The sequence below is a fragment of the Grampus griseus genome (assembly GCF_964374135.1).
Source record: "Grampus griseus genome assembly, chromosome: 15".
Taxonomy (NCBI): domain Eukaryota; kingdom Metazoa; phylum Chordata; class Mammalia; order Artiodactyla; family Delphinidae; genus Grampus; species Grampus griseus.
The window spans coordinates 73,851,019-73,864,624 of record NC_139009.1 but is presented as its reverse complement, the minus strand read 5'-3'; the positions used below and the strand labels follow the sequence as shown (position 1 = coordinate 73,864,624).

Genomic DNA, 13,606 nt, shown 5'->3' with positions numbered 1-13,606 from the left:
GAGGGGAGGCTACAGGGACGTTTAGCATCTCCTTTCTGACGATGAAAGGGAAGCAAGGAAGACTTTCAGCTTAGATGTCTTTAGAAGGCAAGTGAGGACCAGGCCATGCCCACCTGCCTGTCACCAGGTCTGGGGAAGCACCCTGGAGTGTTAGGGGACAATGTATGTAGGGTAGATGTGATTCTACTGAATGTTTGGACACTGAGTGTCTTATAGAATAAATCTTCCTTAATGATGGGTCTGACTAAGGCAGGAAGCTCCACCTCAAAAATGTTAGAACCAAACAAAGTTATCCATATACTAGACATTTCAAACTCAGTGTCTGACTATATTCTGGGCCTTGAAATAAATCCCAGCAAATTTAAGCTATTTGAAATTATACAGAGTATAATTATAATGGAGCTAGATTAGAAATCAGTAAAAACAAAATATCTAGGAAAAATCTATAACCTGGAAGTCAAGTAACATACTGCTAAGTTATCCATGTTCAAAGAAAAAAAAAATCACCAGGGAAATTAGAAAGTACTCCCAACAGAATGCTAATGAAAATAAATCTTTTCAAAATCTGTGTGATGCAGCTAAAGCAGTGCTTTGAGGGAAATTTATAGTTGTAAATATTTGTATTAGAAAAGAAGAAAGTTTAAAAGTCAGTGATCTAAGGTTCCACCTTAAGAAGCTAGAAAAAGAAGAGCAAAGTAAATCCAAAGTAAGTAGAAGGAAGGAAATAATAAAGGTAAGAGTAGAAATCAAAGGAACAGAAAAGAGACAGTAAGAAGACTAACAAGTTCAGTCATGTTTTCTGACACATTATTCCTCCCCCTCTTCCCTCTAGACACAGCTGATTGGATGAGAATTCATTTGGAGTGGGGGAAAAAGTATGAAATAATAGTTAATCACTTCCTTTTGAGTTCTTGATGCTTGCATCTCACAACCAGAGAGAACTTCCTTTTCCAGTAGGTGGCAGCGCTGGCAACTTGAAAACCCGGACAGGCTGCCTTCTGGGTCGGCTGGGGACCAATGATTGCCGCCGGGCTGAAACGAAGGAGTTATTTCAAGACAGGAGAGAGAGTCAACTCCAGAAAGCAAATCCTCACTCGAATTTAGAATAGGGAAAAGTTTGAGATCTCTCTCTCAATCCCCCTCTCCCTCTCTCCCCCTCTCCCTCCTTCTGTCTCTCCCTCCCTCCCTCCCTCCCTCCCTCCCTCCCTCCCTCCCTCCCTCTCTCTCTCTCTCACACACACACACACACACACACACACATCTGGAAAACCTGAATGAAAGCTTGAAAAACTTGCCTTTTAAAAACCTGGGGCTCTTAACTGGAAGTACTGCTGATGGGCACCAGAGGCTCAGAAAACTCCTCCTCCCACTGTGAGCAAATCGCCGCCCCCCCCCCGCCCCCGCGATTCTCCAAAGTTTACATCAGATTCCCAAAATGGACGGGGACTTAAAACAATTAAGATACCCTGCCTACGAATGCTCCGTTGAACACCACTCAGAAGTTAATCGGGCAGGAGTCTGGGCTGTACAGGAAGGTGGTGGAGTGCACCCAGGCCTTGGGTGGGAGGTGGGAGAGGCCGGGCACAACCAGTTGCTTTTATAACTTTTTCTTCCTGAAGGGTCACTGCTGGAAAAAACCCCTTGGGGAGTTTAAAGCGGAAAGAGAGCGACCACGTTTTGCAGACCTATTATGTGCGTCCTAAATGTCCTCATTTAATCTTTGCAGTAATCCTTCGAGTTCGCTGTTAATCCTTCCTATTACTCTCCCGAATCCCTTAAGAGGGCACTTGATGGACTGCCGGTTTTCGTGGTTCCGGGTTTTAACTGAATGCACACACTGACTAGTCTCCTCTTTTACAGACAAAACTTCCCTGCGATTGCCTTTGTTTACATGAACTTGCCTTTAAAAATAGCCTTTCATTTATTTCTTTGGTCTATTTCTTTCCATCAAGAGCCACCCTCAGAATTGGCAGCGTGAACGCAGACGTAAGGGCAGGAGCTAGTACGATTTTCGGTTGAATTTAGAAGACAGTCCTGGAGCCTCACTTTTCCCTTCTGGTTCACGGGGTGGCCGGCGGCCGGGGCAGGGTTTGGGCGGGAGAACTGGGGCCGCGTATCCCGCGGCTGCCTCTGCTCAGGGCAGACGGGCGGCGGAGGGGTTGGGCGGGGTCGGGGTTCAGCCTCACTTGGCCGCCGCCTCCGGGCTTGGGGGTGAGCCCCGCCCGGAGGCGGTCGCGCTAACCGCGGAGGGAGCCGGCGAGAGGCGCGGGGAAAGGGGCGAGCGCCCCCGGCTCCTCGAGCCCGGCGCGCCATGGCGGGCGCCGGGCGAGTACGCAGCCCAGCGGCCGCGGGCTAGCCGAGCCGGGAGGCCACTGTTGGGTCCCTCCTTCCCTCTGCGCCCCAGGCCTCGGAGCCACCGAGAGGAGGATGAGTCCCTGGAGCTGGTTCCTGATGCCGACCCTCTGCCTCCTGCCCGCGAGCGCAGCCCCTCCGCACGGCGCGCCCGCCTCCGCCAACTGCAAGCTCAAGGCCCAAGTAAGGCGCGCAGCGGGCGCGGGCGCGGCGGCCTCCCGGCACCTCCTGGGGGTGGTTACCTTCCCAACCGCACTGAGCCCCGTGCTCTTGGACCCCGAGCCGACTCAGCGGGTCGGGCTCCCACTTTGCACGGCGGCGCCTCCTAGCTCGCGCTTCCTGCCGAGCCCCCGGGTTCCCCTTTCCGGCGGGGGTGCAGAACTCCGGCCACACGAGAGACCCTGTCCCGCAGCCATCGCCATTCGTCAGCCGAAGGGAGTCTCGGGTCGGGTCCCCCGGGTCTCGCCAGCCTGCTTCGCTGGCGTTTGAGGGACGAATCCGCGAAGACCCAGTGGGCCCGGGACTTGGGCACATTTACTTTTAAGTTTGTTCTGCCTGCTCGTCCCTAGCGTTTCATTTCTGCTTGTTTCTAAATGGTAATAGCCCCCAGCAGCTGCTTGATTTAACCTTCGTCTATTCAGTGCCTGAGTTAGGTGGAATGTGGGGGGAGCTGAAGCCATCCCCCTTGTTTTACTGATATGGGAAACTGAGGCTCAGAGAGGGACTTTTGTGCTCCAGGTTACAGAGCGCGTTCGTGGAGAGACCAGGTCTGACAGCCTAGCGTTCACGCACCCGGCGCCTCCTTAGATCTTCGCATCAGCGTTTTGGGGTGAGGGGAGCCGAGGTGAGAGAGCCCCAGTGACCTGCCCGTGTCCACCCAGCCCTATAGGAGCAGAAGCCGAACGGAAACCCGGCAGGTCTGGCGTCTCCGGGGCTGAGCCTCTTTCGAGAAGAGCGTTTCCATTTCCTGATCAATTTTCCTACGCTCGGAATTTTCTGCAGGTCTGAAGTCCCTCTCTTCTGAGCTCCGTGGAAGTTGACTTTTGCGAGTTTACATCGGTGGGTCCAGTCTCTGTGGATCCCTGGCGCTGGGGAGGGTGATCGTAGACTGAGCGCCCTCGAACGCCGGTTGCCGGAGTTCAGGGGTCTGCCCACCTTCGGTGACACCTGCGCAGCATCCGGGGCCGCGTCCACTTCCCTCCGTGATTTTATTCATCGTCTTAACCACAGCAAGGGAGAAGGTGACCTCACTGAGCCGTTCCTGGCGCACAGGGCTGCCCGGGAAGCTGCACTGTGTTCCTAGGGCGCCCTGGGCTGCGGACGCGTGGACGCGTGGAGGCCGAAGAGGGAAATCCTCACCAGGGATCGTTCCAAACTCTGCTGCGGTGTGGCAGCTGCGGGCTTGTTATACAAGGCAGAAGTCCATCCTTTCATAAGAAAGCAGAGTGCTTTGCACTTTTGCGAATCTATTACCAACTTGTAATAATATTATGGAGTGAGTCTTGATAAGGTCTCTGTTTCTCCCTTCTGTTGAATCTGTCTTCGTGGGTCTTTTGTTCTGTCAGTTCTCATAATTTTTGGTCTCATAGTAAAACACTTGTGTGGGTTAATGGAAATATTAATAAAACGCAAGAATACACAAGCACACATGTCATTGACTGTCGGAGGGTGATGTTATCTAGAGACTTGTAGCCTCTAGAAAATTCTGTTTGTACACTTGTGAGAGAATGAAAATATCTTTGTATTATTATGAAAATAGTTCTGATCTTACAGACTGCTTGAAAGGGACTTGGGGACATTCACAAGTCCCTGGACCACACTTTGAGAATCAGTGTTCTATTCTGTGGGCAAACTGCCTTGTCCTGTGTGGAGGTCAGAAGGTCAGTCAGTGGCAGGGCTGTCTGCTTGACCTGCAGGCTGTAGAGGGCACCGTGGGTGGGTCCCCCAGGGGGTTGGGGTGTTGAGATTGTAGAGTGAGGGTCTGGAATCCAGCCTCCCATCCGGTGTGGCAGCTTCCTGTAGCTTTCTGGAAGGACTGTGGCTTGATAGCTGGCTTGGTTTTCAACTTTCATTAATCATTAGAGAGGTTTTCTGAGCCAAAGTCCGCCACACAGGTTGAGTCTGTCCTTATCAACACTCAAACACAACTCTGGAGCGTTCTTACCATTCCTGCTAGCGTTGTTTCACATTTGCTGTTTCTTCACCCAGATATCCACATGCTTGCTCCCATACTTCCGTCTGGGCTCTGCTCAAATTCTCTCAATGAGACCCTTCCCGATTACCTATTAAAGATTATGTCACGCCCCCATTCCCCGGCCACCCTGCCCTCCTATCTGCTTTTCCGACTTTATTTTCCTGTGTAGCACTTAACCACCATCTGATAAAAATGTTTGTTTATTGCCCCCCCTCCAATCTCCATGAGCATAGGAATTTTTGTTTGCTGCTGCATCCCCAGTGCATACAAGAGTGCCTGGCCATAGTAGATGCTAAATAAATATTTCTCAAATGAAAAGGGCACACTAAAGCCAACTTACTTTAATATCATTCCAGCTGGTCTGCTGAAGGGTCCTCTTGGAAAAGAGCAGTTATCTCAGGTCCAGGAGCTGGATGGGAAGAGCTGAGCGGGCCCGTGGCTTAGGGATTTAGCCCACGTTACACAAGCTGTCATTGTGCTACTTTACGTCATTGTATGGATTACACACGTGTGTTAAAATCTCCGGTAAGGTGATTCAGTCCGCAGAACTTCGTGTGTCTCTGTCATCCATGGACATGTCTTCTTCTTTTAAAAGAAACCTGTTATGGTGTTATTTTTTTTTTTTTTTCCTTTGAAATCATCAGAATGTTAAGATAATGACTCCCTCTAGTAGTAGGTAGGGGCCACAATTACAGTGAAAGGGGGGTGGTAGAGCCATTTTGTTTTTCTTTTATGGAGACAAATAGCCCTTCCCCCGAGGGTGTCGGTGTGAGGCAGGGGCAGCTGCACCCCTAAGATCAGTGCAGCAGCCTAGGGGCTCACCTGTGGGCAAAGACAAGGTAAGAGCTCCCTGATCAGAAGCCCTGAAGACTCGCCTTTCAGAAGGGCCTGGTAGACAGGTGTCAGTAGCCAGAGTGGGAGACAGGGTGCCCTCCCGGGTCAGAACAGAACTCCATGTATTGAAGAAGCTCCACAGGATAAGGATCATTTCTTTAAAACCACTTTAAAACCCCTGGCTTAAAAAAAAAAAAAAAAGTGGCAAAGCCCCCCACCCCCCAAGCTGTGTTATCCCTTAAAGAGAGAATGGGAAAGGATGGCCCCCTGAGGAGTGAAAGATGTCAGTGTGGGTTCATCTGGGTAGGTCAGTGAGGCCCCAAATGGGGAGCTGGACAGAGCCTCTCTAGATGTGGAGTCAGGTGGTCCTCCCGAGCGATGGTGCACCTAGCAGAGTACGAACTGAAAAAGATGTAAGTCTGAATCGCGGGGGATGTTTGCTGCATGCTAAGGCCGCCTGATACGGTGTTTAAAACCTGGGGCTCAGGAGCCAGCCTCCCTGGCTTCAAATCCTGGATCCACTGCTTAGCAGCTATGAGACCTTCTGTAGCATAATAAACCTCTCAAGGCCTCGATGTCTCCGTCTGGAAACAGCCAGTGTCTTACTTAGGTGTGTATCCTCCCTCTTCCTCTCTTCCCCATCTCTCCTATGTGGGCACCGGGCAGGCGTTCACCCCCACCATGCCACGAAAACCGTTCTTGTCTGGGTCGCCAGCGACCTCCGTGTTGCTCTATCCAGAGGTCAGTTGCCCAAATCCTCGGCTTATTTAGTCCATCAACCACATCCAACCCACTGGCTTACTGTCTCCTCCCCGAAGCTCTTCCTCCAGTGGGCTTCCTGCTCTTCTGATTTTCCCTGCTACCTCGCTGGCCACTTCTCTTCTTCTGGCTTCTCTTCTTTCCCTTGACTTCACAAGGTTGGACCATTTCTAGACCCATTCTCTCCTGTTTGCACTTAGTCCCTTGGAGATCTCCTCTAGTCCTATGGCTTTAAATAACATCGAAATGACCACACCCTCTTTTTCATCGGGGGCCCAGATCTCTCCCAGACTCCAGACTCATGTATCCGCCTATCCACTCGACCTCCCCACTTGGATGTCTGCTTGACATTTCAACTCAGCGGGACCAGCACCAAACTTCTGACCTTCCCTCGAATCCTGTTCCACCCTGTCTTCTCCATCTGGGTTGATGGTAACTTCATCCTTTTAATTAATTGATTCATCAGCAAATCCTGTTGGCCCTTGCTCCCAGAATACAGCCAGAATCCCATCTCTGATCACTTCTCATCAAGTCTGTCAGTACTGCTCTGTTCTCTCACTTGGGTCATCTCAGTAACTACCTAACTGACCTTCTTTCATCTGCCCTCATCTCTCAGTAGTCTGTTCATCACAGCTGCCAGAGTGATCCTGTCAACACATTAACTCAGGTCGTTTCACTTCTCTCATTAAAAACCTGCACCAGCTTCCATCCTACTCAGCATAAAAGCCTCCACCCTTCCAGGGACACGGGGGCCCTGTGCGGCCAGGCCTTGTTGACCTCTCTGACCTTTGCCTCCTGCCTTCCTCTGGAGCTGTCCAGCTGCAGTCATGCTGGCCTCTTTCCTGCTCCTCCAACACATTGAGGGCCTTTCTGCCCCAGGGTCTTTGCACTTGCTGTTGCCTCCTCTTGGAGGGATTGCTCCCAGATAGTCCTGTACTTTGACCTCTTACCTCCTTCACGGCAAGGCTTAAATGACCTACTGGACATTCAGGGACTTCCCTGGTCACCCTATTTAAGACAACATCCCTCCTCCACTAGTACTTCCTGTTCCCCTTCTGCTTCTGTGTTCTCCTCAGCAGTTACCGTTAACATACCGGAGGCAGAGACCCATACTTCATTCACTGCTGTATTCCTAGTGCCTCGTGCCTAGAGCCGTGCCTGGCGCTTGGGGGGCACAGCATTGATAGTTGGGAAAGAAATGAGCGTTGAACAAACGCAGCAGAACCATCCATGTGCAACGCTTGGATGGTGCCTGGCACACGGCGAACAGTCAGTATCAGCCAGCTGCTTTCAGCATCATGACTGTCAGTGCATGGCTGGATGCCAGAACATGAGTACTGTTTTTTAAAAAACCTGAGCAGACACTTCCCTGGTGGCGCAGTGGTTAAGACTCCACGCTCTCAATGCAGGGGGCCCGGGTTCAATCCCTGGTCAGGGAACTAGATCCCACATGCGTGCCACAACTGAGAGTTCGCATGCCACAACTAAGGAGCCATCGAGCCGAAACTAAGGAGCCTGCGAGCTGCAACTAAGACCTGATGCAGCCAAATAAATAAATATTAAAAAAAAAAATCAACCAAGAAATGTTCTTAGAAAAATATTATATATAAAAAAAAGCTGAGCAGTTTTCAGTGAAAAGATCACACAATAACCCTATTTTTAGACTCATACTGGTTGAAAAGACAACAATAAAATAAATAAGAAACTAAGAATGGATACATGTAATTGAACAGACTTTGTTCCTGAAGAGAAGTGTAGGCATTTTGAGGTAGGATGGGACACTAGGGACATTAAGTGTCCAAAACCAAACCAAAATGAAACACCCCCTCACCACTCCCCACCAACCCCATGTTATGATCCTGCAGTATGGGTTTGGTTTTTCTTGGAATATATTTGTTTACTATCATGGTCTCCTAATAGATGACAATGAATCAGGTGCCCATGTGTTTAATAATAATAGTTCAACTATTTGCCATGTCTCCAGTTGGAAACTGTGTAGAAGCCCTTTGGTAGACTGTGTGGAACTTGTGTAACCAGATGTATAGGTCAGTGGTCTCCAATCGTATCATCATCCAAGACCCCTTTGATCACCAACTCTTCCCACTAAAATGAACAAATAAAACAAACTAAACCTATGCTTGGAAGCCAGGCTCTGGCAAACCAGTTGCATTTAAAGGTAATTATTCTGTTACCCATTTAAAATGAACCAAAGACATAACTGTCAACCTCAGCTTTTGATTACTGTCTAACCAGTGTTTTTCTACCAGCTTGATCTAATTTTAACCAGCAGTGAGACATTTGATTGCTTGATTAGCCTTTGGCAACCATTTTTCTGTAGACTACAGTTTCCATGTGGCTTTTTGAAGTAGTATTTAAATAACCCTGGGGACTCTCATTACTCCCTAAGAGGATGCCTGAGGACTGGCTGAGACCCTGTACACCATTCATCTCTTAATACTAATTCAACCGTTAACAGGTTGTTTTTTTTTTTTTTACATCTTTATTGGAGTATAATTGCTTTACAATGATGTGTTAGTTTCTGCTTTATAACAAAGTGAATCAGTTACACATATACATATGTTCCCATATCTCTTCCCTCTTGTGTCTCCCTCCCTCCCACCCTCCCTATCCCACCCCTCCAGGCGGTCCCCTCCCACCGAGCTGATCTCCCTGTGCAATGCGGCTGCTTCCCACTAGCTATCTACCTTACGTTTGGTAGTGTATATATGTCCATGCCTCTCTCTCGCTTTGTCACAGCTCACCCTTCCCCCTCCCCATATCCTCAAGTTCGTTCTCTAGTAGGTCTGTGTCTTTATTCCTGTCTTACCCCTAGGTTCTTCATGACATTTTTTTTCTTAAATTCCATATATATGTGTTAGCATACGGTATTTGTCTCTCTCTTTCTGACTTACTTCACTCTGTATGACAGACTCTAGGTCTATCCACCTCATTACAAATAGCTCAATTTCGTTTTATGGCTGAGTAATATTCCATTGTATATATGTGCCACATCTTCTTTATCCATTCATCCGATGATGGACACTTAGGTTGTTTCCATCTCCGGGCTATTGTAAATAGAGCTGCAATGAACATTTTGGTACATGACTCTTTTTGAATTATGGTTTTCTCAGGGTATATGCCCAGTAGTGGGATTGCTGGGTCATATGGTAGTTCTATTTGTAGTTTTCTAAGGAACCTCCATACTGTTCTCCACAGTGGCTGTATCAATTTACATTCCCACCAACAGTGCAAGAGGGTTCCCTTTTCTCCACACCCTCTCCAGCATTTATTGTTTCTAGATTTTTTGATGATGGCCATTCTAACTGGTGTGAGATGATATCTCATTGTAGCTTTGATTTGCATTTCTCTAATGATTAATGATGTTGAGCATTCTTTCATGTGTTTGTTGGCAGTCTGTATATCTTCTTTGGAGAAATGTCTATTTAGGTCTTCTGCCCATTTTTGGATTGGGTTGTTTGTTTTTTTGTTATTGAGCTGCATGAGCTGCTTATAAATTTTGGAGATTAATCCTTTGTCAGTTGCTTCATTTGCAAATATTTTCTCCCATTCTGAGGGTTGTCTTTTGGTCTTGTTTATGGTTTCCTTTGTTGTGCAAAAGCTTTGAAGTTTCATTAGGTCCCATTTGTTTATTTTTGTTTTTATTTCCATTTCTCTAGGAGGTGGGTCAAAAAGGATCAGGTTTTAAAAATTATTTAAAAAATGTGTTTTTTCTCTCATTCGTTCAGTCATTTAACTTTTACTTGTCTAACTTGTTTATTACCATTACTTATGATAGGGGTTATTATCTGACTTTCACCACCTGAGTTCCATCCCTGGCTGGGGAACTAAGATCCCGCAAGCCATGTAGCACGGCAAAAAAAAAAAACCAAACCTCAGTGGGGTGGCTGAGACAGAAGCAGAATTGAGCATAATTAGTGCATTCTTGAAAAGCTGGGTGTGTGAGCAGAACTATAATTTGAATACTTTATAAAACAAGGTCACAGGCTGGAGGCTAATGAGATAAGCTCCATCTGGCGTGCATGGTGTTTTGAGAAAACTGAGGTCTCATTTCCCAACTGGAAGATTTTATTTAATATCAGGATTTCTAGTTTCTTTGGAAAAGTCCCTTCTGGGGCACCAGGCCTGTTCCCCTGTGGCCAGCACTGCTGAGGCTGCTTAGCCAATGTCCTTTGTGGAAAGTTGTGGGCTTGTTGGCCCCTGACCTCCCCCTGCTGTTATGTCACCCCAGCCCACGTGTTTCCCTGCCTCTGCTCTCCTCTGAGTGGTCCCATGGTGTTTTTGTGAAGGTGACAGGGGGACAGGTGGAGAAGAGCAGGCTGAAGAGAGTAGGGCCCCTGCTTCAGCCAGCTCCACCCTCATCGGTCTTATATTTTGAGATTCTGTGTAATATTTCATTTGAGACCAGGTTGCGGCTGCTGAAACAATGACACAGAAGTGCAAATATAGTTGACCCTCATTATTTGTAGATTTCATGTTTGTGAACTTGCCGACTTGCTAAAATTGTGAACCCCAAGCTTGTGGTGCTTTCACTTTCACGTGCAGATGTGCCCAGAACTGCAAAAAAATTTGAATGGCCGGATGCACAGGCGCCCAGCGGAGGTCGAATGAGTCAGTGCTCTGGCTTGTCTCTTCACCCCTCAAACTAGAAACAAGTAAACAAGTGTACTTTTTGTAGTTTACTTAGTGCCACTTTTTTTTGCATTTTTGTGCTTCTTGGAGGTGATTTCACTGTTCAAAATGAAGTGCTGTCTAGTGTTCCTAAGCACAGGAGGGCAGTGATGTGCCTTAGTGAGAAAATACGTGAGTTAGATGAGCCTCATGCAGGCATGAGTTACGGTGTTGTTGGCTATGAGTTCAATGTTCACAAGTCAACAAAATATACTAAAGAAGGTGCTTTTCAACAGAAGCACACATAAAACAGAAAACAAGGTTATGTATTGCTCTGTTGAGTAAAGTGTTGTGACCAGAGGCTCGCAGGGACCTAACCCTGTGTTTCCCCTAGGAGCAGTGGTTCAGTATCCAGTAATTCAGTGTTCACAGTGACTTTATAGAACATAACTATGATACGTAATGAGAGCTGACAGTAAACTGAAACCCCACAATCCAGGAAAGCATGCTACTTAAAAGGCTGCTGAAACGAAGCCTTTGACAGAGAATGAATTCCAAATATTCTTTCCTATAAAACCTGGATTTTCACATTTCTGGGTTGCTTGATGTGGGGCTCGCCGCATGCATATATCTGACCTTTACACTTGAACTCCTTGAGGGCTGCCCTGTGCACTTCTTTGTACAGTAGCTCTTAATAAACAGATGTTTCATAAATGCCCGCTGTTGAGACTGAGAGACACTCGGGGCCAAAGGGCAAAGTGGCTTGGCCTCAGGATGTAACCAGTGCTCAGCCTATAAAACTGTTGGGAGACATCGTGGAACCATCCAGTTCTCTGCTGCTGAAGCAGAAGGCTTTTGTAAGAGAGAAATGCAGGACGATGCATGTCCTAAAGGGACAGGGGCAAACTGTGCAATCAGGGGCTTCTTAGGACTGTGGAGTCAACCTTGGCTTGCACCTTGGAGTCACCAGGGAAGCTTTAAAAATATCACCTAGGGCTTCCCTGGTGGCGCAGTGGTTGAGAGTCCGCCTGCTGATGCAGGGGACACGGGTTTGTGCCCCGGTCCGGGAAGATCCCACATGCTGCGGAACGGCTGGGCCCGTGAGCCATGGCCGCTGAGCCTGCGCGTCCGGAGCCTGTGCTCTACAGCGGGAGAGGCCACAACAGTGAGAGGCCCGCGTACTGCAAAAAAAAAAAAAAAAAAAAAAAAAAAAAAATATATATATATATATATAACCTCTTATCTCACCTCCAGAGATCCCATTGTGATTGACCTGGGATAAGACCCAGACATCAGACTTCTAGAAGCTTTGGAGGTGATTCCAAATGTGCAGCCAGAGTTGAGAGACTCTGCCTTTGGGGTTGTTGAATTTGAGACCCGAAGAAGTAGAAACCACCGGGTGTGCCTGGGAGGTAACAGTGGGCTCCTCAGGTGTCCCTTTACCTGTACCAGGTGCGTCCTTGTGGTCCCCTGAGAATCCCCTGTTTAACTCCTGTCCAGCTGCTAGAGCAGGCATGGGGCAAACTCAAAGCTGGTGACTGTATTGCTTTCTCATCTTTAGTCAACATTTCGATGAGAAAAGGGAGGGGATGCTGAAATTCAGTCTGCTTTGAGGACTCCTGCCCCTGGTAGGTGAATCTGCCTGGACTATTTTGATCATTTTTCTCCTGCAGGGTGACTTGTCTCTCTAATTTACCTCTCAGGTTCCTGTCCCTCCATATCATGCCTTGATGTTGTCTCTTTTCCTTTTAGCAAAATGAGTTGAATTCCTTCTTGTGGACCATAAAGCGAGACCCACTGTCTTACTTCTCTGGCACGATCCATGTCCCGTACACCCGGGTTTGGGACTTCATCCCGGACACCTCCAAGGAGGCTTTTCAGCAGAGCAGCATCGTGTACTTTGAGCTGGACCTCATGGACCCTTACACTATCTCGGCCCTCACCAGCTGTCAGATGCTGCCACGAGGTGAGAACCTCCAGGACGTGCTCCCCAGGGACATTTACGGCCGCCTTAAGCGCCACCCTGAGTACGTCAAGCTCATGATGCCCTCGTGGATGACGCCTGACCAGCATGGTAAGGGTCTCTGCGCAGACTACCTGCCACCTGCCCAGACTTACAGTCTGATTTGCTGAGGGAGTTTCTGCTGCTCCCTGGTCATAAATTCCAATAAAAGCAAGCGATCATATCTTTGAGACTGACCATATTTTCCATAATTGAGGTGGAATGTGCTTGAAGATGGAGATCTTGATACAAATGAAATTATTTACAGAACAGAAACAGACTCACAGACATAGAAAACAAACGTACAGTTCCCAAAGGGGGAAGGAGGGAGGGGATAAATTGGGATCTTGGGATAAGCAGATATGCATTACTGTATATAAAATAAACAACAAGGACTTACTGTATAGCACAGGGAATTATATTCAATATCTTGTAATAATCTATAATGGAAAAGAATCTAAAGAAGAATATATAGATATGTATGTGTAACTAAATCACTTCGCTGTATGCCTAAAACTAACACAACATTGTAAATCAATTATACTTTAATTTAAAAAGATGGAGATCTTGACATTTTATCTTTCCTTGATAGGTTTGGTTTAAAATAAATACCTGGGGCTTCCCTGGTGGCGCAGTGGTGGAGAGTCCGCCTGCCGATGCAGGGGACACGGGTTCGTGCCCCGGTCCGGGAAGATCCCACAGTGCCGCGGAGCGGCTGGGCCTGTGAGCCATGGCCACTGAGCCTGCGCGTCTGGAGCCTGTGCTCCGTAACGGGAGTGGCCACAACAGTGAGAGGCCCGCGTACAGCAAAACAAAAACAAAAACAAAAACATAAA

At 47.9% G+C, this 13,606-nt stretch overlaps 1 protein-coding gene across 1 annotated transcript in view; it reads left to right on the top strand.

The window, feature by feature from the left end:
• The first annotated feature begins 2,191 nt into the window (after positions 1-2,191).
• Positions 2,192-13,606, top strand: part of TRABD2A (TraB domain containing 2A) — a 53,990-nt gene continuing 42,575 nt past the window's right edge. The window contains 2 exon segments of the mRNA XM_082672763.1: positions 2,192-2,535; positions 12,521-12,887. Of these exon segments, the coding sequence (XP_082528889.1) occupies positions 2,428-2,535; positions 12,521-12,887 (475 nt within the window). The 5' untranslated portion in view covers positions 2,192-2,427.